Raw genomic sequence first — 23,046 nt, forward strand, 5'->3', positions numbered from 1 at the left:
TTTCTCCCAATTAAATTTAACAAGTGACGCCCCTGAATCTTTCATGAGCATTCAGAAATTTTAGCCCATCTGTCTTCAGGCTCCCACACGACTCTCGCTCCTGCTCCCGCTTTTAAACGCCCCGAGCCTCCAGCGATCAAGCCCTGCCTGTTTGTCCCGCACCGACGGCACCCGGGGGACTTCAAACCCGGCTCGGGAGGTGGAGGTGGCCGCGTAGCCGGGCTGGAGGTGGCCGAAAAAGGAGCCACCGGCCCGGCACGGTTCTCCCGATGCTGCCGCGCCATCCTCGGGGGATGCATCGCTGCATCCCCTGCGTGCGCGATTGTCACTTTAATTATCTGTCGCCCCGCGTCGCGCCGGCGGGGTCCCCATCCTGAGCCAGGCTTCAGAGTGGCTCCCGGGTCTCGGCGTGTTTTGTGTGCAGCGGCGGCTGCTTTCAATTAAAGCTCCGAGCTACCTGAAAGAGGCTCGTGGATGGCGGCGGGGGCGAGCGCCGAGACGGGGGAAAGGAAAGGAGGGAAGGGAGGGAGGGAGGAGGATGCTCCCGGGTTAACCCGGGGGGCTGCAAGGCTGGAAATGCTGGCGTGGGGTGGTGGAAGCCGTGTGGACCTCACCCCATGGGAGAAACATCAGCGTGGTTGATGCCAGGATGTTTTTTTCGGGGTGGAAGATCTGTCACTCCCACGGGCTGCCCCATCCTGCTGCTTCAGCAGCAGCGTGATGCCACCAGCACAAGGCTGGCAGATGCGGCCCCAGAGCTTCTTGATCCCGAGATCAAGGGATTGGGAACAGTGGGGAGTCCTCTGGGATTGCAGCCACGGCGTCCTGGCCTCACCTCACCCCTTGTGGGTCTGTGAAGCCATCCCAGAATTGTAGAGTGGATTGGGTTGGAAGGGACCTTAAAGACAATCCAGTTCCAATTCCCCTGCTGTGGGATATGGGAAGGGATAAAGGTGGTGCCAGCAGGTGATGGAGCAGGATCCAAACCAAGCAGGTGGAAGTGGCTCCAGGGATTTGGGACACGGCCGGTTGTTATCTGCATCTTCCTGTTGTCCCGTGTTGGAGTCACATTCTCTGGGACATAAAGAGCCTCTGGGCTGCTCAGAGCTACCACTGCCATGTTTTCACGAGTGTTTGGTCAGTTATTGCTGTCCTTGTCACACGTGGAGTGACAGAACCTGGCCATCCCCTGGCGTGCTCCGTGCAGCACTGCAGGCAGGGCAGGGCAGGTCCTTGTCACCAGTAGGCAGCTTCCTAAACATTTTACAATTTAAATTGGATTCACAGCACACGTTCACAGTCTAAATCCACCTCGGTTATTTCTGGATTGTGTTTTTATTGCCAGACTCCAAAACTGGAGCTTTCACTCCTGGTTTTGTTCAGCACAGGAGCTACTGGACCAGGGGGTGGTTTCTATGCCGGAGAAAAGCGATGCTCCTAGGAATGTGGGTCATTTCCCAGGTGGAAGGAGGTGTGATGGGAGCAGCTTTTCCATCAGAGGGGAGACCCTCTGCCAGCTCTGCCAGCTCTGGGTTTGATTAGGAAAAAAATTCCCTCCCAGACTGGGGTGGCTACCGGATTAATTCCAGTCATGGTGAGCCCATATCCAGAGGGGATCCCTTTCCCTGTTCCTCTGGCTCTGCACAGCTCTCCAAACCCTCTGGCAAACCCACTGCAGACCCATCATACCTCACTTGAGGCTTCACAGTTCCTTTCCCTCCTCTCTTACAGAGACTCCATCTTTCCTGCTTGTCCAGAGGAACCACAAACCTTCTCATCCCGAATTTCCCCAAGCTCCGGGATTGAACCATCCAGTCTCCATTCCCAGCTGTCCACTTGGACACAGGTTCTACATCCTGATCCCTTTAGTGGCAGAAGCTGCCTGTTGGGAAGCAAATACATAAACAGCTCTGCTGTCCCACAGGGAATGAGACAATCCTGGCTTCCAGCTCCTGCACAGCTTGGGGAAGGTGGTGCCAAGTCTCGGGAGGACTCAACCTCACGGGCGTCGAGACATGAAACTGCCTGATGTGTTCCAGGGGAATTCCTCAGCCGAGACAATCCTCCTTGGACACCATTTCCCTTTGTTTGCATCCCGTCCAATCATTCAACTGCTGTTCCTGCCTCTTGTTCTGCCCTGGGGGCTGCCAGGACCCAAAGGCTTGAAAAATGCCTCCCAGGTAAGCACGGACCTGCAGGGACCTGGGCAGGCAGAGAGCTGGGAAGGCAGATGGAAAAATGGTCTCGTGTACCTGGAGGGCAGAAATCCCCCTGGGAAAAGGGGGGTGATTAGACAGCACTAACGAGAAGCAAAAGGTAGAGATTTCACAGAGTTTCTTCCACCGGCAGGGAGCTGTTCCCAGAGGATCTCCATGAAAACTCCACAACAGCAGCATTTCCATGCCAGCCACCTCGGGGGGACAATCCCGCCGGCCCTACCGGGGATGCAGCAGATGATTTAATGGCTCTTTTAGCATTTCCCAGCTCTCAGTTTCTCCTCCTCAAAGCTGAGCTCGCGTTCAGAGACCGGGCTCTGGCTCCAAGTCCCATCCCAAGCCAGCAGCACTCGGGGCTCCTTTCTCCGGAGTGATGGAGAAGGCAAAATCCAGCCTTTGAGTAAGGAGAGGAATTAAGAAATTTCTCCAAGCTCAGCTCGTTCTGTGACACCCCATGGAGTTTCTTTGCGCTGCCTCTTGCCACCAGCAGTTGCTGCGCTGAATATTCCCAAAGATTTTGCGGACACAGCCGTTTTGAGGATACAGCCTGATACATCCTCATTCTTGGAATCCCTTGTGGGAATAATCAAGGTCCTGGAGTCCCTTTTGCTCAGCTGGGATGAGAATCCAGCTCTGGCTGCAGTGGATCTTAAGGCTTTGCCCCACAGTTCTGAATTCCTGACCTCATTCCCAGTCCTCACTCCCTCTCAGTCCAGGAAAAGGACACAGGCACTTAAACTCCAGACAACTCTTTAATCCAAGAGTTATCTTGCTGTCCCTGATGGAAAGAAATCCATGTTCCCCAACCCACATCCCCTCCAGCTCCTCTGAAAGAGCCTGTGGGAAGTCCCATAATGGAACAAAACCCTTAAAATTCCCAATAGGAAAGAAAAAAAAGAGGGATTTTCCAGTCAGAGAACCCTTTGGAGCAGCATGGCCTCTTCTGAGAAGCGCTGAAAACCTTGGACAACAACCACCAAGGAGTAAAAATAACCCTTCCCATGCTCCTGGTGGTTACTCACAGTGGCACCCCTTGGATCCACAGCCAACAACTTCCTACATCTTGTAGCAGTTTTTTATTTTTCCACCAGGAATTCACATTCCCTTAAACCAGTCCTTCAGGCCATCCCCGGTGACCTCGTGGAAGCAGTGAGCCACAAAGATGCTCCGAGGGCTCAGGTCTGGTGGGTCAGCCGTGAATTCAGAGTTCTCCTGATGGCCCAGAGACAGCTCCAAAGGTTTGGTGTTTCTCCCAGTGATGGGTGGGATCTGTTCGGGGTGATATTTCCCTGTGGTGGGTCCTGTGGATAGAGATGTCATGGGAATGCTGTGACCTTCAGAGCTTGGGAATATCTCCTGGAGGATGTCACCGGAGCAGTCACACCCTTGAGGTCTGTGCTGGAGAAGATTTGGGCTGTGGGAGATTAAACAGCAGGGAACCACCAGAATTCCTTGAGAAAGAGGAAGAGAAAATGTTGGTAGGGAAGGGAGAAGAGCAGCATGATGAGGAAAATTAAGGAATGAAATCTTTGAAATGTATTTTTTCCAGACCCATCTTGTGGTCAGTGCCCAGGGCTGAGGCCACTGCTCTGGCTGCATCTCCATCCTGATTATTTCATAAGGCAAAAGCACCTGGAATGCCCTGGAATGGTGGCTAAAGGGGCTCTGAAGCATTAACTGATGAGAGCATTAATTAATTCTTTATTATTTTCTCGCAGCAGTGGGTTTGGAACGCCAGCCAGGAAGGAGCTGAGGTCATTCCAGTGCCAAGGAGAATGACGTGCCGGACAAATCCCTGGAGCCACGGTGATGTTCACATGGAGGAAACATCTCCAGCAGTTGGGGAATTGTTTCCTTCCTCCTCCTCCTCCTCCCTCCACCTCTCTGCTGAGGTTGCCAGGAGCGGTTGTTCCTTCCCAATATCCCATCCGACCCTGCCCTCTGGCAGTGGGAAGCCATTCCCATCTTTCCTTACACTCCAAGCCTCATCTCCAGCTCTCTTGGTGCTCCTTCAGGCACTGGAAGGAGCTCTGAGGTCTCCCTGGAGCCTTCCCTCCTCCAGGTGACCACCCCCAGCTCTCCTACCCTGCCTCCAGAGCAGAGGGGCTCCAGTCCTTGAAGCATCTCTGTGGTGTCCTCAAAATTTTGTTTTTTTGGAATTTTTAGGTGCCTTTAGGAGCTACACATCTCCTTTTTGGGGTGGAGATGGTTTTAACCCCTGTGCTGCCTCTCTCTGGCACATCAGAGCAGAGCTGGACGCTGATCCCATTATCCCATATTCCCAAACTGGACCCAACCAAAACCAGGAAAAAAGAGCAGGAGAGGAGCTGCTGAATGCTCACTGCGATGTAAAATCGGCCGCGGCTGCGTAGGCAAAACTCATCCCACAGAGAAGATGTGCACCAGGAAAGCAGAGCTGCCCCTGGACACTGCCCTGCTCTGGGGGGAAGATTCACATCAAGTCCGTTCTAGAGGAAACTGCCAACCTTGACAGGCAACAGCTTTGACCTCCCTTGACAATTGCCCCAATTTGCTCAGCTCTTTGCTTTATGGATTCTGGCCAGGTTTGCTTTTCTTTCTTTTTTTTTTTTTCTTTTCCTTAAATATTTTCATGGCTATTTTTATTTTCATTCTTTTTTTTTTCCAAGCAAATTTATCTCCATTAGAGTGACGACCCTGGTGACTTTTTAGCCACACACCACTCGTGTCATCACGAGGTGCAGAGAAGCTTTCAGTATAAAAAGTGTTTGATTTTAAAAGCACCAGAAAATGTTCCAGGCCCTCCACCTCTGTTTCCCTCACAATCCAGGCTAGGGAACCCTACAAATTTGATATTTCAGCTGTGGTGGCTAAAGAGGCCTTGGGGGTTTATGTCATGTAATTTTATTTTCTTATCAGGAGGTCTGCCTTGTCCTTCACTTCCATGGATTTTTTTAAATTTCCTAGAAACTCTGGTGATGAAAAACAAATTATATAAAATAATATAAAATCTGTTAAAACTGCAGCTTCTCTGATGCAGCACTTAAGAGCTGATCCACTTTTCTGCATCCTCTGATGAATTTTTTGGGAGCAGATCAAAAAGGTTGAGATTGAGTGCTCCCGATAGCCTTGGGTGCCAAACAAGTTGAGAAACGCACACCTCCCAAATCCTGGAAAAACATCCAGGCAGTCTTTGAAAGGATGGGCTTTTTTCCCTGCTTCTCCATATCCTCGTGGATTTATTCCTTCTCATTTTGGGAGACAAAACTAGGGGATGGGCTTTTCTCTGTGGGCTGGAGGAGCTGCGAGGACTGGGGGACAAGAGGAGCTTGGTGGGGACATGTGGTGGCCAAGAGCTCACTGTTGCCCATCCACCATGGAATCATGGAAGGATTTAGGATGGAAAAGCCCTTCAAGATCAAGACCAACTCCCCCCCAGCACTGCCAAGGCCACCACTGACCATGCCCCAAGTGCCACATCCATGTGGATGTTAAATCCCTCCAGGGATGGTGACACCACTGCCCTGGGCAGCCGTGCCAAGGCTGGGCAATGCTTTCCATGAAGAAATTTTCCCTGATATCCAGCCTAGACCTGCCCTGACACCACTTGAGGCCATTTCTTGTTGCTCTGTCCCTCCTTCCCTGGGAGAAAAGCCAGACCCACACCTGGCTCCGCCCTCCTTCCCAGGAATTGCAGGGAGGGAGAAGGTCCCTCCTGAGCCTCCTTTTCTCCAGCTCCCTCAGCCTCTCCTGGTGCTCCAGACCCTCCCCAACTCCTTCTCTGGACATGCTCCAACCCTCGACACATCTCTGATGCCCAGATCCTCACATCTCCATCCCTGGAAAGACTTCTGCCCAAAATCCTGCTCCAATATTCCCCACTCTGTTGATGCCCTCGAGTCTGTCCCCAACTTCCCAGGAGAATTTGCTGCTGGCAGCACCAATTTCCCCATTATCTCCATTTTTAAGTGCTTAAAACTCTTCCCAAAGCCCCAAAATTTCCTGTTGCTCTGGATTTGCCCATAGGGCTGTGCTGCCTACGAACCTACCCAAGCATCTTCCAATATCCCATCCCCATTCCAGACACAACTGGTATTCCAAATTCCCAAAGGCATGATAACTCCCCATGCCATCTCCCAGCAAAGCACCCAGCATTCCAATGACCACAAAGTCATTTTTTTTTCAGCCCAAATTCACCCAAACCCATCCCATTTGGCCCTTCTGCCTGTAGGATCTCAGGCTTGCTAGGGATTATTCCATGGGGATTTGTGTGCAGGAAAGGGGGATGTGTGGGGCATTCCTCTTTTGGCTTGGGAAGGGTTAAGGGCTTGGAAGTTGGAAGATGCCACCGAAGGAGACCAGTGACCCACTAACAGCCCTTTACATCCTGAATAATTCCCAGTCTCAGGTTTCTGGTGAATCACAGGGGAAGGGGGAGCCAGGGAGAGATCGGAGGGAGTGGGGGGGGAAATGCTGACACTGAGGAAAAATGAAAAATAACAACAAAAAGGACCAAAAAAAAAGAAAAATCAAAGAGAATAAATCAGAGCTGATTACACCGGGAACACAAAGGGATCACAAGAGAGAGAGAATTCCCCCCCCTTCCCTGCACCTTTCCTGTTTCCAACCCCTGTGGAGAACCTATGTCCATAGGGAAGGGAGCACAGCGCAAGAACAAAACGAGTGGGGACAGCAAGGGTTGAGCAAAATCCCTTCCCAGCTCCCACATCCCATTTTCCCATCTGTCCCTAAGCACCCTAATCACTGTTAGGATGTCAGGGAAAGGGTGTTGAAGATCCAGGTGATGGAAAATAGGGATGAAAGAACAGGCACATGATAGTCCCTGCCTCAAAAGTCCCTTGGAAAATGTAATATCACCCTCAGGGTGGGCCATGGCACTGATCCACCCCACACATCCCTATTTGCATCCAAGGAAACTGAGGCACTGGGACAATTTCTCCTCCAAGAATGGGATTAGAGGTTCTTAGTGGGAGAAGATTCTCCTCCAGCCTTCCCACTGAGGCTGAATCCTGCGTTAGGGCACTTAATTATCCTAATTATCCACCTGACAGGCCACATCCAGCTTCTGGATGAGGAATGTGTGATGTCAGGAGTGGCATATGGGATCCCACGCTTGGAAGGGAGGTCCCCATCCTAACGGAGATTTCCCATATTCCGTAACACCTTATTCCCTCCTCCGAGCATCATGGGCAGGGTTTGGCACCGGGATGATGCTGCTTGGTCCAGGATGTTCTCCTCGATGGAAACAACATCCAAAGGTGCTCCAAGAGCACCAAGGAGAAGGGATAGGGATGCAGCCACACGGAAAGGGGTGCCAAGACAGCACCGCTAGGATTAGGGAATTAACAGCACCTCCCCTCTTCCCAGCTCATCCGTGGGAGGGGACACATCTGTCCCCACAGCCCCCAGAGCTCCTGGGGACAAGGCGCATTCCCAGCCGGCAGCACGGGAGTCACCGGAGCTGATTTCCCAAGGCGCAGGCACAGCTGCGAGCGCCGGGAAGCTGCCAAAGTCCAAGAGAAAAAAAACCCAATCCTGATTAATATCGTTCTCCGGTGGATCCCGCGCTGCAGATGTGCGGCCTGCTGACTCGGCAGCTCCCAGCAAGGAGACCTGGAGCCGGGAAAACCGAAGGGAGCGAGAGTGTGTGCACGGATCCGAGCGTCACAATGCTCCTGGGGGACAACAAAGCACGGGGGAAAAGGCAAGGATGCTGCCCTCACATCCCATAAATTCTCATAAGGCAAAGAGTTGTTCCATCCTCTGCTATTCGGTGGCACTCACCGTTTTGGGAACAGCATCCCGACCCCTGTTCCCTGTGGAAAGGCCTGGGATAAGCTGCCTGTGGATTCAGACAGGTGGCAATGAAGATGCTTTATCAGCTCCTGAGCTGCACACTGTCCTGATAAGCACAAAGACTTTTATTCCAAGTCTTCTCTTTTTGAATTTTATTTTAGGAAAGGCTGAAACTCCTGGCACTCATCCACAATAACACTGGACAGCTGCGGGATAATCCACACTCATATTACCCATTCCTAATTAAACCGGAGAGCCTCCTTCCCTGCTGAGGTGACCCATTGGAAATTAATCAGCGAGGGACCAATACCAGAGCAAAAATCAGGGAGAAAGACGTTGCCTTCCCTGATTAGACAGGGAGGAAAAGTCTCCTGGAAAACAGGAATCGACTGCCGTGTGCTGGCCCGGCACGTCATCGATCCATGCGGTCGCGTTTAGGAATTCTAATGAGCTTCCACGGAGGCAAAAGGAAATAATTTGTGTAAGAAAATGGGGAGTTATTTCTAGGAAGCGGTGGTTCAACACCAGCTAAGGAATTCCATCTCTAGGGTGGTCAGGGGCTGCCAGGAGATGTGATGACCAGGAAGGAAGGTGATGGTCCATGGGCATGGGGCTGAATTCCCAGCTGGAGATGGGATTTGGGAAGGCCGCCTAGTGCAGAGCCTGTGGGGTGCTCTGGCAGGACACGGAGGGGCCAGACAGGACATACAACTTTCCCAAAAAGGAAAATGCAGGGGAAAACCTCCATCTGAGGCTCCATCCTTCCCATCCAGCCACCTCCATCCCATCACCCGTTCCTCACACAGTCCACCTGCCTCCCATTCCTTCAACCCAAACTCCTAAATTCCATTGCCTATTCCTGCACCACAACCACTTCCATCCATCCATCCATCCATCCATCCAAACGACCAACCCCATCACTTTGCCCATCCCTCCAGTTCAGCCACATTCATCCCTCCTATTGCCCATCCCTTCTGGTAAATCTTCCATCCCACATCCCATCCTTCCCATCCAACCACCTCCATCCCACTGCCCATCCCTCCCATCCAACCACCTCCATTCCGAAGCCCATCCCTCCCATCCAACCACTTCCATTCCATCCCTCCCATCAACCACTTCCATCCCATCCCTCCCATCCAACCACCTCCATCCCATCCCTCCCATCCAACCACCTCCATCCCACTGCCCATCCCTCCCATCCAACCACCTCCATCCCTCCCATCTAACCACCTCCATCCCATCCCTCCCATCCAACCACCTCCATCCCAAAACCCATTTCTCCTTGTGATTCCCGAAGGGCCCAGCCCACACAGTAGAAACCAAGTGTCCCTTCCCAATCCCACCACCCACCTTCTACGGAGCACAGGAGCAGAGCACCAGGGGATGTGGTGCCAGATGTGTCCAGCTGTTGCACAACTGGGCTCATACATCTTTAAGCACTGCCCCAAACTCTGCCGGCTGAGCGCTGATGACGAGAGAGAAGGAACCCAGAGCGGGGTTTCCGTAGCCTCCCCAGGACCTCCACACCTGCCTTCCAGCACGGATGGCTCCATGAATATTTAATCCCTGACCTTGTGGCTTTGGCAGCTTTTTCTTGGTTTTCATTGCAATTTTTTCCCTCCTCCTCTGCTGTCTGTCCGATGCTTCCTCATCCTGCACTAACGACACATCCCAAGAGACCCCTGGGACCCCCACGCTGCTTCCTGAAATATTTATGGAGCAGGAACCTCTGACCAGGGAAGCAACTTTGTGGTGGCAGCATGAGCACGGCCCCCACACATGGAGGGGTGGAGGATCCTTCGCTCCTCTCCTTCCCCAGCCTGTCCCAGATGAGGGAACGTGAGGAGCCATCTCCAGCAAGAACATTTTTAAGGATAACATTAAATGAGCTCCTAAATGCAATTAAAATTGAGCTCCTGAGCACCTCCTCTGTGCCCTTGGTGTGAGACAAGAGGAGAGAAGGGGAGAAATAAGAAGCAGAGCCTTTATTTTAGGGATTATGGATAATCAGAAAGGGAAAGTATTTTAATTTTGGTTAATTCCCTCTTTTTCCCAGTGGCAATGCTGTGCCTCTGTTGAGGCAGGACCTCAGCGGTCACCACACTATTCAGGGATGGAAGACCTTGTTCAGGTCACCTGGGGCCTTTTTCCTCTCTGTGGTCATGGCTTGTGTCTCCTTTCCCGAATTCCACGATTTCTGGTGTGCTCTGGACCATCACCTTCCCAAATAAGAGCCGAGCCCAGTCTGGATCCTTCTCTTCCCACTATTCCAAGATTTCTTGCAGGGATCCCAACGAGGAGCAGGGAAGGAGCAAAACTCTCTCCATTCCTTTTCCAGAGCGAGCAGAGGGGGCAAATCCCAACTCCGTGGCTTCCCACCCCTCTGGGCAGCTGGAGAACATCGACCCACCTGAGCAACGCGGCCCTTCCTTAAAACTTAATCAGCAGCCAATGAATTTTTCACGAGTACAAACAGGCCAGGTAGACGGGGTCCATCTTTTATTCATGAGCAGCAGGGGAGGGAAGGCTGTGGGCAGGGAGATGCAGGCTCAGTTAGGTCGTGGATATCTCCCAGAGAAGTTATTATGGCCGAGAACTCCATGGCGCCAGCTCCAGGGATGAGGCAGCAGGAAAACCCCAGGGAAGCAGCACAGAGTGAGATGATCCCAAGGCTGGGATGCACTGGAAAAACTCCTGCTGGCTCAGGAAGAAACCCAAACCAAAGCTTCGAATCTGGGCTAAAGGTGAGCTGAAAATTTGCCTGAATTTTCATGGGGATAGGTTTTGGACCATTTTTGGGCTTGCTGGGGAATGTGGTCACAGATGCTCCCAGCACTTTCCCCACTCCACTAATCATGTCCACATCAGGAAGCCCATGGTGTGTTCCACTTTCTTGGAAGAACATCCCTTAAATCCAAACCCTGCTTTGAGTCAAGCAAGATGGACCAACACTGACCATATCCTGATGCTCCTGCCAAGCAAAAGTTCTCCTGTGTCCAGCCTTGGAACAGCCTCCAAATCCCATTTCCAACCCATCCCCAAACCCATTTTGCATCCAAAGCCAGGCAGGGCAGGAATCACCTGCTGCTCCTACCTGGCTCCGTTCACATGTAACAGCCATGAATCCCTCTGTAATAACGAGTTTAATTAAACACAGCCCGGCCACAAAGCCTGGCCTGACATTTAACTGGCACCTGAGAAGATGCTAACGAGAAAGACGTTAATTATCCAGCTTATTAGATGTCCGCATTATTAACATAACCCTGACGGAATTAACTTGATACAAACTATCCCACAAATATTAATTGCCTCAAACTTCCTCGTAACTCGGAGGTATTAATAAGGCAGTAATTATGTATGGATTGGAGAGCTGGAAGTTAATGACGTGGCAATTTGATTTGTCTCAGAGAAACGCGATAAACCCAAGGAAGTGTTCTCCGAACAATCAATGGATATTTAATTAACGGACAGGACCTGTCGGCGTAAATCGGAATTAAACGCCTGTGACATCTCGTTCCAAGTGTTATGACAAAGGTTCCCAAGATGTGGCAGCACGGATGGGGTCCCTCCCATCCTGATGCTGCTGGCGACAGCATCTCCAGTCTCCACTCCATCCAATGCATGAGGTCGTGGATGTGTTCCTCATAAAATTGTTGGAATAGCTTGGGTTGGAATGGAACTTAAAGATCATCTCATTCCAACCACTTTGCCATGGGCAGGGGCACCTTCCACTAGATCAGGTTTCTCCAATCTCATCCGGTTTGGCTTTGGACACTTCCAGGAATGGGGAATTCACAGTCTCTCTGGGAAACCTCTTCTTCTTCTTCCTCCCTGATCCAAGGAATCCTTGGGCTGCACAGAGTGGATGAGAGAGGAGCACTCCCATCCCCCTCTGCTGTTTATCCTCACTCCCGCTTCTATCCGTAGCCCAGATCCACAAACACATTCCCACCAGGTGCCCTTCAGCAACGGTCACTTGGGAAAAGGGTTAAAGTCTCAAAGATCTGAGGTTTCCCACTGCCAGAGGGCAGGGCTGGGTGGGATACGGGGAAGAAATTCTTCCCTGGGAGGTTGAGGAGGCCCTGGCACAAGTTTCCCAGAAAAGCTGTGGCTGCCCCATCCCTGGAAGTGTCCAAGGCCAGGCTGGACAAGGCTCAGAGCAACCTGGAATGGTGAAAAGCATCTCTGACCATGACAGAAGGTTGGAACTGGATGATCTTCAAGCTCCCTCCCAACCCAAAACATTCCATGATTCTATGCCCAGGCCCTTCTGTGAAAGTGAAAGCTCCAAATAAATCTCCATCCATCCCTCAAATCTGTCCTGACACCAGCGGGTTCTTCCTCCCATCCAGCTGATGGAAGTGGTTGTCCTGTCTCTCCTGCTGTGCTGCACCTTCATCGGGATGGGCTTCACACCTCTGGAAGTGGGCCCTGACGCTGTGGTGAGGAAGATGATGGTCCAGTACCACCATTTCCATAAATTTCAGCTCCTCCAGCAACCAGACAGGCAGGATGAGCCCCACAGGAGCCGGGAATGAGCCGGTACTTTGGCACAGCCCTCCCAGAAGTGGTTGGCAGCACATTCCCTTCGCATTCCCAGCTTTCTTCCCCTTCTCTTCTAACCTCTCTTCCCTTCCCTTTATGTAAATGGAAAATAACAATTAGTTTATTTTTGCTGGTGAAAATTACAGCTCCCAGGGAGCCGCCAGCTGCCAGGGCTGTGCTGGAGCCGCGCTCCAACCTCGGCCTTTTCCATGAATAAATAACCTGGTGGGGGTAGGATGATGCTCCCTCTGCTTTCCCTGCACTCTCATCCATGGAAAGGAAGGATTGGAGTGGGGTGAAAACCCGGGGAACCTTTGGGTTTCATGGTGTGGGTAATTAAACACTGAGCTGATTATTTAATTGGGAGCTTGGCAAGGAGGGATACGGAGTTGTAGGGATGGAGAGGGGAACAAGGGCATTCCCAGGCATTGGGGATGGTGACTCCAAGGAAAGCTGCACTTCCCAGGCAGCTGAGATAGCAAAGGGCATTGGCTGGCAGGATCTGAGGACTGACGCTGTCCTGGCACGTTTCCCACTTGGCAGTGAACTGTTCTCCCTGCACACACGTGGATGTACATCCTGCATCCCATATCCCACCTGCTTTATCCCATCACCTGCACACACACGCAGGCAGCGATGGGTATGAGCTGGATTTCCTGGGATTTGCTGGTGTTGCATCCTCGATGGAGTTTATCCGGTCAGGGAAGGGTGGGCCGGGCAGTGCCAGGCTCCTTCCTGATCCTCACAATCCAGAGCTTCCCGTTCCTCCTGGATCAAGGGGCAGTGCCTTGCTGCAGGGAGCATCCCATATGCCACATTCCATATCCCATCTCCTGTGCCCCATATCCCGCATCCCAGTTCTCATATCCTATTTGTCGTGTCCTTTATCCCACATCCAATATTCTCCAACCTTGCATCCTGTACCCTGTATCCCACCATCTGCATCTCACACCCAATGATAAATCCCATATCCTTGCATCCTAAATCCCAAATCCTTCATCCCAATACCTTCATCCCGCATCCCACCTCCTGCATCCCACACCCGACATCCTGTATCCTCACACCTGACATCCCACATCCTAAATCCTGCATCCTCCATCCCATACCCTGAATCCCACTACCTCCATCCCACATCCAGTGTCCTGTATCCCTGCATCCCCTATCCCACATCCATACCCTGCATCCTACGACCTCCATCCCACATCTGCTGTCCTGTAGCTGCGCATCCTGCATCCCACTTCCTGTATCCCATATCCCTCCTCCTGCATCCCACATCCATATTCTGGGTCCAACTACCTGCATCCCAATTCCCACAGCAGCAAACCCACCCAAACCCAAGGAATTCGGGATAAAATCCCAGCTGTAGTGCTGTATGTGTTATGCAGGGGGGTTTTCCATGTCCTGGATTTCGGGAAGGACTTCACTTCCTGCTGAGTTTGGGGATGACATCAGTGGAACTGGGATGTGCTGGCTGGGGCAAGGCTGAGAGCTGGAAAAAATTCCAGCCTTCAGGATGAGCCGTGCAGTGCCAAAGACATGATCCCATGGCAGAGCTCTGTTCTACCAAGGTGATAAATGGAGAAATTTATTTTATATAAATATATTTTTATATAATATGGACAGGGCAGTGTTTTTTTGTCTCTGGGATGTGGGAATACTGAGGAGGCAGGCAGACCTGGAGCATGGAAAGAGGGAAGTGCAAAAATCCAACTCTGGCCGAGCCAGAATATAAAGATCCGCTCAAGCCAAAAAATTCCAGCTCCAAACCGAGCCCAGACTCTGCTCACAGCAGCTCAGCCCTGAGCTCAGAGCCAAATCCAAGATTTTTTTTTTTTTTTTTTGTCCAAGATTATTTTGGCTGAGATTTGAATTAATTCCTACTTTTTTTTAAGTGAAATTACCCCAGATTCTTCCATGCCCAGCAGCCCAACCTGCTTCCACCCCAGGACTGGAGTTCTCACCTTGTGGAGCTGCCAGGATTTGTGGAGATGTCAGGATTTGTGGAGATGTCAGGATTTGTGTGAACACCGGAGCAGTTTTGGGTCAAACCTGTGGGGTGGGAGCATCAATAACTGAGGAGGAAGGAGCGAGGAGCACTTTGGAGATGCTGCATTGGTCATCTTCTTGTGTTTTTCCATACGATTCCAGCGATCCCAGTAATTCCTGCTTGGAGGTGGCACGGAGCACCCTGCACCGCTCCAAGGGGACTTTGCCAGGGGCTGGGCCCAATCCTGAGCATCCATGGATAAGGTGCTCCAGGGTGCTGCTGTGTTTGGGGGTGAGCACCCCCCAAAATCACCCTTCTGCCCCATGGAAAACCCACGGGCTGGGAAGCTGGAGGAATTCCAGCCATTTCCCAGCTCAGCGAGGCCCACGGGGTCTTCAACAGGCAAGTAAAGCTTGGAAATGGGGTTAAGGAACTCTGCAGGAGGGGGACATGAAGAGGACCCCCGGGGCTTGTCCCCATGTCCCCATCCCAAGTGCCAGGCAGCCCTTGGAGCATCCTTTTGGATTGGGCTGCTGTTTCCACCCCTGGAAAAGGCTGAGGATGGAGCTGAGGGATGCAGGAGATGCCCAGGGTGAGGGAAGGACTGCAGATCCCCACAGGAAGGACAGCATGGTGTCCTGAAGTCCTGCTGCAACCCCGTGCAGACCCCAAAAAGCAGCAGGGAGATGGAGAAGGAGGCTCCAGTCCCACTCAGGGATCAGGAAAAACGCGGGGAAAGCTTTGAAACCAGGTCAGAGCGACCCCGAACGCCACACGTCCTCCTGCAGCAGACATGGTGGCACCTGCGGATGCCCGCAGTCCTGCGGCACACGGGTGACACATGACCCTGTCCCGCCACATCCCCATCCCAAAACATGCGCCAACACGCTTGGAATGCACACGCATGATCCTGCAAATACTGCAGCCATCCCAAAAAAAGCTGCAGAACCAAGAAGGGACCACCCAGATGCCCCCAAGAGCCCGGGGTGCAGGGGAGGCTCAGCCCCAAAGAGGAGACGAGTCATAAACCAGCCAAATTTAGGCTTAAACCACTTTAGTTTTTATTATTTATTCAGCAAAGCCAAATCCCAGAAAGCTGGGAGCTTCAGGAGCTCGGAGAAAGTCAGGATGAAGGGGCAGAAGGGTGCAATTCCACCCTCCAATCTCCCAAAAAAACCTGTGGGATGGGGTCTCCTATGGAGGACCAACGTTAATGGGTGGCAGCAACACCCTGAGTCCTGCTCCAGCTATTAGGAGATTTCAAGGAAAAAAAAAAAAATCAGCGGGGAACTAAAAAAATAAATCACAGTGGCGCACAGAACTGGGGAGCCCTTTGGGATAAAGAGGAAGGGATAATACCTGCACTGCCAAAATAATCTGGGATCTTTCCCAGGTTGTTGCACCTCAAAATAAAGCTAAAAGGAGAGGGCAAAGGGGAAAATTTGGGATCCTAAATTGCTGCCTTCGCTCTGCCATGGAAGTGGGGAAAGGATTCCGGAGCAGGAGACGACCGCGGTCACCTCACGCTGTGTCCTGGGGTGACAGCCCATGGGACAGCGCTCCCACAAAACCCCACCCAGACCCCAGAGCCAGCTCTGCTTTCCCACCCAGCCCCAGCGCAGCTGGGAAAAGGGGCAGTGACCCCCAGGATGTGCCCACGGGGAATGGGGATCACGGAAAGATCCGGGAGTGAGGATTTAGACAGCAGGGACTGAGATCGCCAGCTGGTCTGGGGAAGGTACCAGTCCCAAATATCTTTTCCTCCTCAAATTCTTATTTGGTCATGGCCATGCAGCTGGATGTGTTCTCCCCCCACAAAAAAAAATACACCAGGAGAAAGGGATATTGGGAGGAAAATTAGGGAATAACCCACCAGGAAGCTGTGATTCACCTCCAAAAAATTCGAGGATGCGATGTCCCATGAGCGGCTGCACGGGATTATTTTATTTAAAGCCAGGTTTGCAAAGTTTCCCCAGATCTAAATAAATATAGGAATAAGGGATTAATCCCCCACTTTCCAAACCCCCCTTTTTGTCCAGCCCTGGGACAAATGTCCCTCTTTGCATCCCAGCTCCCATCCCAAAATCCAAGTCCAATATTGAGCCGAGCTCAGGCTGCTCAAAAACCCTCTGGTCACGCAGTAAGACACCAAAAATCCGGAAAAAGAGGAAGAAAAAGGGGAGTGAGGTTTGGGGGTGCAGAAAAGGCAAGACCAGAGGGTTGTGGAGTTTCAGGCACCCCACAAATCCAAGGAAAAGCCAGGAGGTTACATGAGCACAGCAGAGATTTATGGAAGCGGCAGGAGGGAACACGCCACAGCTTGGGCACCTGCCACAGCTGAGCCTGGGCAAAAATATAGGACAGAAAATACACTTAAACATTAAAAAAGGCACATAAAATGCCCACAAAATATGTTATACCAAGGGTTGTGTTGGAATTTGTCCTGCTGAGTCCGGGGAAAACTGCAGCTGCGCTTGGGGTTTGCGGCAAAGGGAGAAAGATCCTTAAAAACAGCCCCCAAAACTCCAAAAATCTCAGTAAAACACCAGCCCAAAAGCTTGGATTAGGGAAGGTGTGGGCTTGGTTTGTTAAGGGGTCCTTCTTAAATTAAAAATTCAAGAAGGGAGAAGCCCAAAGAGGAAATAAAAATAATTTATTACCATTGAAAATCAAGCCAGCGGCTCATCGGGACGGTGTCGGACAAGCAGGAACCAAACTGGATCCCCTGAATTTCCAGCAGCTGCAGGGATGAAGGTCTCCAGGACCCTCCAGCCGGGAAAGAAAACCAAAAACACCCAGAACCCGGCTGAAAAAAATAAAAATAAAAACAAAAACAAACAAAAAAAAAAAGGCAGGAAAAGTGAAAAGCCAGAGGCGACGCTCAAGACCGGACTTATCTCAGTGGGAGCTTGGGGAAGGTTTTGCATCAGCACTGGGAATCAAAGGGAAGAATAAACAACCCCCAAACAAAACCCCGATGCTGCAGGACACCCCAAAAGTTGAGAGAAAACCCGACCCAGGCTCTAGTTGAATATAAGTTTTTATCTTGATGCAACATCATTAAAACCGTCACAAATCGAAACAACAGGTCGTTAAAAACGCTTCGCACGATCAGTCCCTAAAATGCACCAGGCTCCCGAGCTCGCTTTGTCCGCAGGACCCTTTTGTTTCCCCCCCACCAAAATTTGTTTTTTTAAATTTTTTTTTCTCCTTTTTTAAATAAGCAACCCGTTTAAAAAAAGAAAAAAACAAACAAACCCGCCCCGCTCCTCCGCGCAGGATCGGTCCCGCTTTCGCTCCAACGATTGCACGAATTCTTAATCCATTTTTTTTTTCCTCTTGTTTCCACAACAAATAATGTGCATTTTCTTGCCGTCTGTGTTTTTTTTTCTCTCCAAACATCGAGGTTAAAATAAGATTTTCCGCTTCCCGAGGGTTAATAAATAAATCTGGTGCATAGTGAGATAGCAGCCAACCGTTTGCAGTCCATATATTACTATATTGCCTTTCAGGTCGCCCTAAAATTGTTACCTCTTCCCCTCCCGCCCCTCCCCACTATTTTTAAGAGCATAGATAATTTTAAATCTCTATAAAACAGTATTATTTCACCCAATCGATTCCTGTATATAGTGCATTCGGCTTCTTCCCAACATCGTTAAATTAACTCGGATATTATTTGCATGCTATTACATACAAACTTTTAAGACTCGTGTAATTTTTTTTTCTCTTTTCTAAAGGATTTTAGGGTTTTTTTGTTGGTTTTTCTTTTTTGTTTGTTTGTTTTTGTTCGTTTTCTTTTTCTCGTAAATCACCAAGCAAAATATAGGCTCAAGGAAAAAAAAACAATAAAAGAAAAAAAAAAAGGCAAAAACGAACTAATTTTCTACATATTTACAAGGGTGAATAAGTTAAATGTGGCTCAGGTTTGCCGGCCGGGAATGGGGGGTGGGCGGAGGGGCCGGGCAGGGCGCAGCGCTGCCGGGGACCCCCCCGGCCGATTCGTGGGGATCCCTCGAAGAATAAAAATCCCAATGGAGGGGGAAACCCGCAGGAAAAGGTGGGGAGAAGCCACCTGGATGGCGCTGATGCTCCCGGGAAGGGGGGCGGGTGGCCGTACACGTCCCGCATGCAGGGCTGCCCCCCACTCCCCCACCCCGGGACCCCCACCCCGAGTCCCGATGGGTGGGTGCGTGGTGGGAGGGGAGCAGTTCAACTTCCCCTCCCCAAAATTTCAGTGGGGACTTCATAATATTAATATTTTTTTTTTCATATTTTTTTTTTCTTTTTTAAATAGAAGCGGCGGGCTTGCTCTCCCCGCATGAGGAAAAAAAACAAAAAACCAAAAAGGGGATCCCACCCCATCCCACCAGCCCGGCTCACATGAAGAAGTCAGCGGTGGCTTTCGGGGCGGCGGATGGGGAGGGCTCCCGCGGGAAGCCCCGGCCGGCCAACTTCTCATATTTTTCTTTGTACAGATCCCTTTCCTTGGCCAAGCGGGACACCTCCTGCTTGAGCTGCTCCACCTGGCTCTGCAGCTGGCATTTCTCGTTCTCCAAGATGTGCCGTTGCTGGACCCGCTTGTAGCGGCAGGATTGAGCGTAGCCCCGGTTCTTCAAGGTCCTCCTCTTCTGCTTGAGGCGGATCACCTCCTCCTTGCTGAAGCCCCGCAGCTGCCGGTTCAGCTCCCGCACGGACATACTCACCAGCTGATCGTCGGAGAACCGGTCCTCCAGGCGTAGGTGGTGGTGATGATGATGGTGGTGGCCGGGATGGTGATGGGCGGCCGGCGGCAGCTCCTCGCCCCCGAAGGGTTGAGGTCGGAAGGGCTCGTACCCTTGGTGGTGATGATGATGATGGTGAGGGGCACCGATCAACGCCTCCACCGCGTCCTCCGGCGTCAGGTTGAGAGCTTCGGGGTTGAGGTGATGCTGGTAACCCGACATCCAGTACAGCTCCTCCAGCTGCTGTTTGGAGCCCAGGGAAGCGGCGGTGGTAGCCGGGGGGCCGGGGGCCGGTTGCCCGCCGGGGCTGGGAGCGCAGAAGCTGGGCGAGGAAGGCACGGAGGAGCAGGGCGTGCTGAGCGGGGTGGACGACAGGGACCCGGCGGGCAGGCGGTGGCACAGCCGCTCCGCCTCCGCCGGCTCCTTCTTCACCTCGAACTTCATCAGGTCGAAATCGTTCACGTACTCGATGGCGAGGGGGCTCGTGGGCAGCTCCGCGCTCATGGCCAGCTCCGAGGCCATCTCAGTCCATGGAGGGACCGGGGGGGGAAGCCCCCGGGCACCGCCGCTCACCGAGGGTCCCGCGGGCTCCGGGAGCCTCCTCCGAGCGGGCTCCGGCGCAGGCGGCTGCCCAGACCGGGACCCTCCGGTGGGGCTTTGCCGTGGGGCTGGGGCTCCGGGACCCTCGGACGGGGCTCAGCCGGGCTCCGGGAACTCCCGACGGGACTTTGCGGTGGGATTCAGCCGGGCTGCGGGACCTTCTGAAGGAGCTCTGCGGTGGCGTTCAGCCGGGCTCCGGGACGGGATCCGTGCGGGGCTCCGCGACTCTCCGATGGGACTTTACGGGGAGGTTCAGCGGCGTCCGAGATGGGGTTCCGGGACCCTCCGGGGTCAGACCCACCGGGGCTCCGCTGCGGGGCTCCGCCGGGCTCCGGGACCCTCCGCCGGGGCTCCGCTGCCGGGCAGCCACTTCTCTCGGTCGGGGCTCGGCTCCGCTCCGCCGCTGGGCTCCGGGACCCTCCTCCGTCCGCCACGGCTCTGTGCTCGGGCCGGGCGGGCTCCGCCGCTGCCTGCGGCCGGTTCCCAATGGCGAGGAGCGGGCAGCGCCCTGCCCGCCCCTTCCTGCCTCCCCTGGCACCTGCCCCGGCCCCACCTCCCCGGGCTCCGAGCCTTCGCCTGCCTCCTCCTCCTCCTCCTCCCGCCGGGACTCGGCGCCCTGGGGGCGGGGGCCGCTCCCCTGCCCGCCCCTGCCCGCGACCGGCGCCGCCGCCGCCGGCAGCTCAATGGAAATCGCCGCTTTTTATACGGGGAAAACGAGGCACGGCCCCTCCTGCCGAGGCGAGGCTAAGCTCTTCCAGCCTATCGGCAGCTCCAGAGCCCGCTTGGATTTTCACATCCCCATGGAAACGCCCCCGGGGCAGCTGCCAATCTCCGGAGGTGGGGAATGCTCCGGGTACCCCCCTGGAATCTCTCGGCCCCCGCATCACAACGTGGGGCTTCATCTCCCACCCTCCGCGCTGAACTGAGCGTGGAGTGGGGAGAAACATCCTAGGAATCCTGATTTCCTGCTCCCCAAAAAGGGGAAATATCCGAAAAGGAGTTACCGAGCCTAAATGGGGTTTGGTGACACCTCGCTGAGGGATCACAGCATCGGAATGCAGCCCCTTCCCCACCTCAGGAACAGCCCAGAATCCTTCCCGGAGCACTTCTATCCTTGCAGAAAATCAAATAAATATAATTTGAGGGATTATTCAGGATTTTCCATTAGCTATTGGTGGTCAGGGTGCAGCCACGTGCACCTCTGTGCTCCAGTGCTGCCTCTGTTTTCGGAGATGGCATCGCACCTAGCACAGGTGACATCCACACCTGACACATGAACGGGAGTGTCACCAGATGGAGAACCAGGACTGCCAGCCCAGCGCCTAAAAAAGGTGTCACTGGCACCCAGAGGCAGCAGGTCAGAGGGTTTTGGAGGTGCTCCATCCAGGGATGTGGTCGTGCTGCTCCATCTGCAACCTCATGGCTGCTGCAGCCTGGGAGGAACAGGTCTGGGAAACTGAGGCACGGGGTGGTTGCCATGGAGTGGCCCCACCTAATCCCAAGGGATGAGCAGGTTCATCCCACAGAGGCTGGCAACACCCACCCACTCATCCCCTGGGGGTCCGGGATTGTCTCTGTCGCACACAGGATGCATCCTGGATCCCACTGCATCCCAACCCGGCTGCATCCCACCCTACTGCATCCCACAGGCAGCTCCTCGGGATGTGGGGGGCGACATTCCCCTCATGGCTGCTTGGGGACCTGGGGACAGGGGACGCTGCTCTCCATGGCTGCCAACCGACCCTTTAGATACAGGGTCAAATCAATGCAAAAATTGTGGTTTTTGAGGATGAAAACATTGATCCCGCTGCAACTCCAGCGATTAAAATCCCACACTTGTCTCACCTGAACATCAGTTCATGCCGGATCTGGCCTCTGGGGAGGGTGCATCTTTCTGCTGCTAATCGAGTCAGGGCAGGGGGAGCATTTATTCCCCTTGGGAAGGGTCATGGATGCAGGCAAGGCCCTAAACATGACCTCATTCCCTGGTGATCCTGGGTGTTATCCCATATCGGACACAGATATCCCATTTCGGAGCCCCCACACTTGGGCATGACTTGAGGGAGGAGACAAAGAAGTGGACAACAAAAAACCTTTTTTTGCGAGGTGGTTTCAACCCTTTTTGCTCCATCGTGTCACCCTAAATCCATCATCGTCCCACCTGCGGAGCAGGATACCGGGATCCTGCACTGGGAAAAGATGGGGTGGCACCTCTTTTTCCCCTGGCACCGTGTTCCTCCCCAGGGCTGCTCCACCCTGGGGGCACCTGGCCCCCACCAGCAGCTGCCACCCGGGCTGGGACAGGAGCCACCGAGGGATTAGGACCGGGCCGGGCTCCAATGGGGCCGTGGCTCCCCAGCGACACCCCCGGGGTATTTTTAGGAAATGCCCATGGCATGTCCCCAACCCTCCCCGCCGCGCCGGGCCCGTCAGCTAAGTTTACTCACAGGCGGTCAAGTGACATAACCAGGTTGGTGGCCTCGGGATGGTGGCAGGATGGCGTCACCTTTCGCTTTTAGAGCTCGTGTGCCCCTTGGAGCGGGACCGGGTGCCCACCTGGGGCTGCCTCAGTTTCCCTGGATGGCACACGGCTCCCGCTTGGGGTGTTGTCGGCTTGGGGACAGTGACCTCACCCCAAGGGAGGGTGGTGTCCACCACGGTGGAGAAAGGGTGGGACCATCTTGGTGATGCTCCACCAGCATCTTCCCCGCAACCCAGCGTGGCGGCAGGGTCAGGAATTTTGGGTTGGAGGGGGGAAAAATCCCACGGAGAGGCTGGGAGGAGGATGAGGAGGAGGAGGTGGAGAAGGAGGAGGGCAGGGAACAGCCATCCCGATGACAGGCAGAAAGCTGATCCCGGCGGGTGACGTTCACCCGGCACCTGCTTCCCGGGCAGGGGACCAAGAGCGGTGCCAGCAGCACCCGCCGCAGGAAGGATTTTCCGGGAAATGTTTATGGAGCCCTCCAGAAACTCCACCCCGTGCCAACCTCCCAGTCGTGGCACCCCCGGGGAATGTCCTTGCCGGGTCCCTGAGCCCAGCAGCGCATTCCCGGCTTCACAGCGAGGATGGATAAATCCCACTGGAACCCACTGCCGAGGAATTAAGGATGTTGGAGATGGAGGGAGAACCCACCGGAGTTCAGTGACGCCTCTCCAGGGGCAGCGTTTATCCCTGCTTGGG

General features: G+C 53.3%; 1 protein-coding gene across 1 annotated transcript; it reads right to left on the reverse strand.

Moving 5' to 3' along the window:
• Positions 1 to 17,566: 17,566 nt before the first annotated feature.
• MAFA (MAF bZIP transcription factor A) lies at positions 17,567 to 19,787 on the reverse strand. Its single transcript, XM_021539088.3, has one exon. It carries the CDS (start codon positions 19,785 to 19,787, stop codon positions 18,921 to 18,923), a length of 867 nt encoding a protein of 288 aa, XP_021394763.2. The 3' UTR covers positions 17,567 to 18,920.
• Between the last annotated feature and the right edge of the window lie 3,259 nt (positions 19,788 to 23,046).

Source organism: Lonchura striata, chromosome 2 (genome assembly GCF_050655825.1).
Source record: "Lonchura striata isolate lonStrDom1 chromosome 2, ASM5065582v1, whole genome shotgun sequence".
In the NCBI taxonomy this organism is placed as follows: domain Eukaryota; kingdom Metazoa; phylum Chordata; class Aves; order Passeriformes; family Estrildidae; genus Lonchura; species Lonchura striata.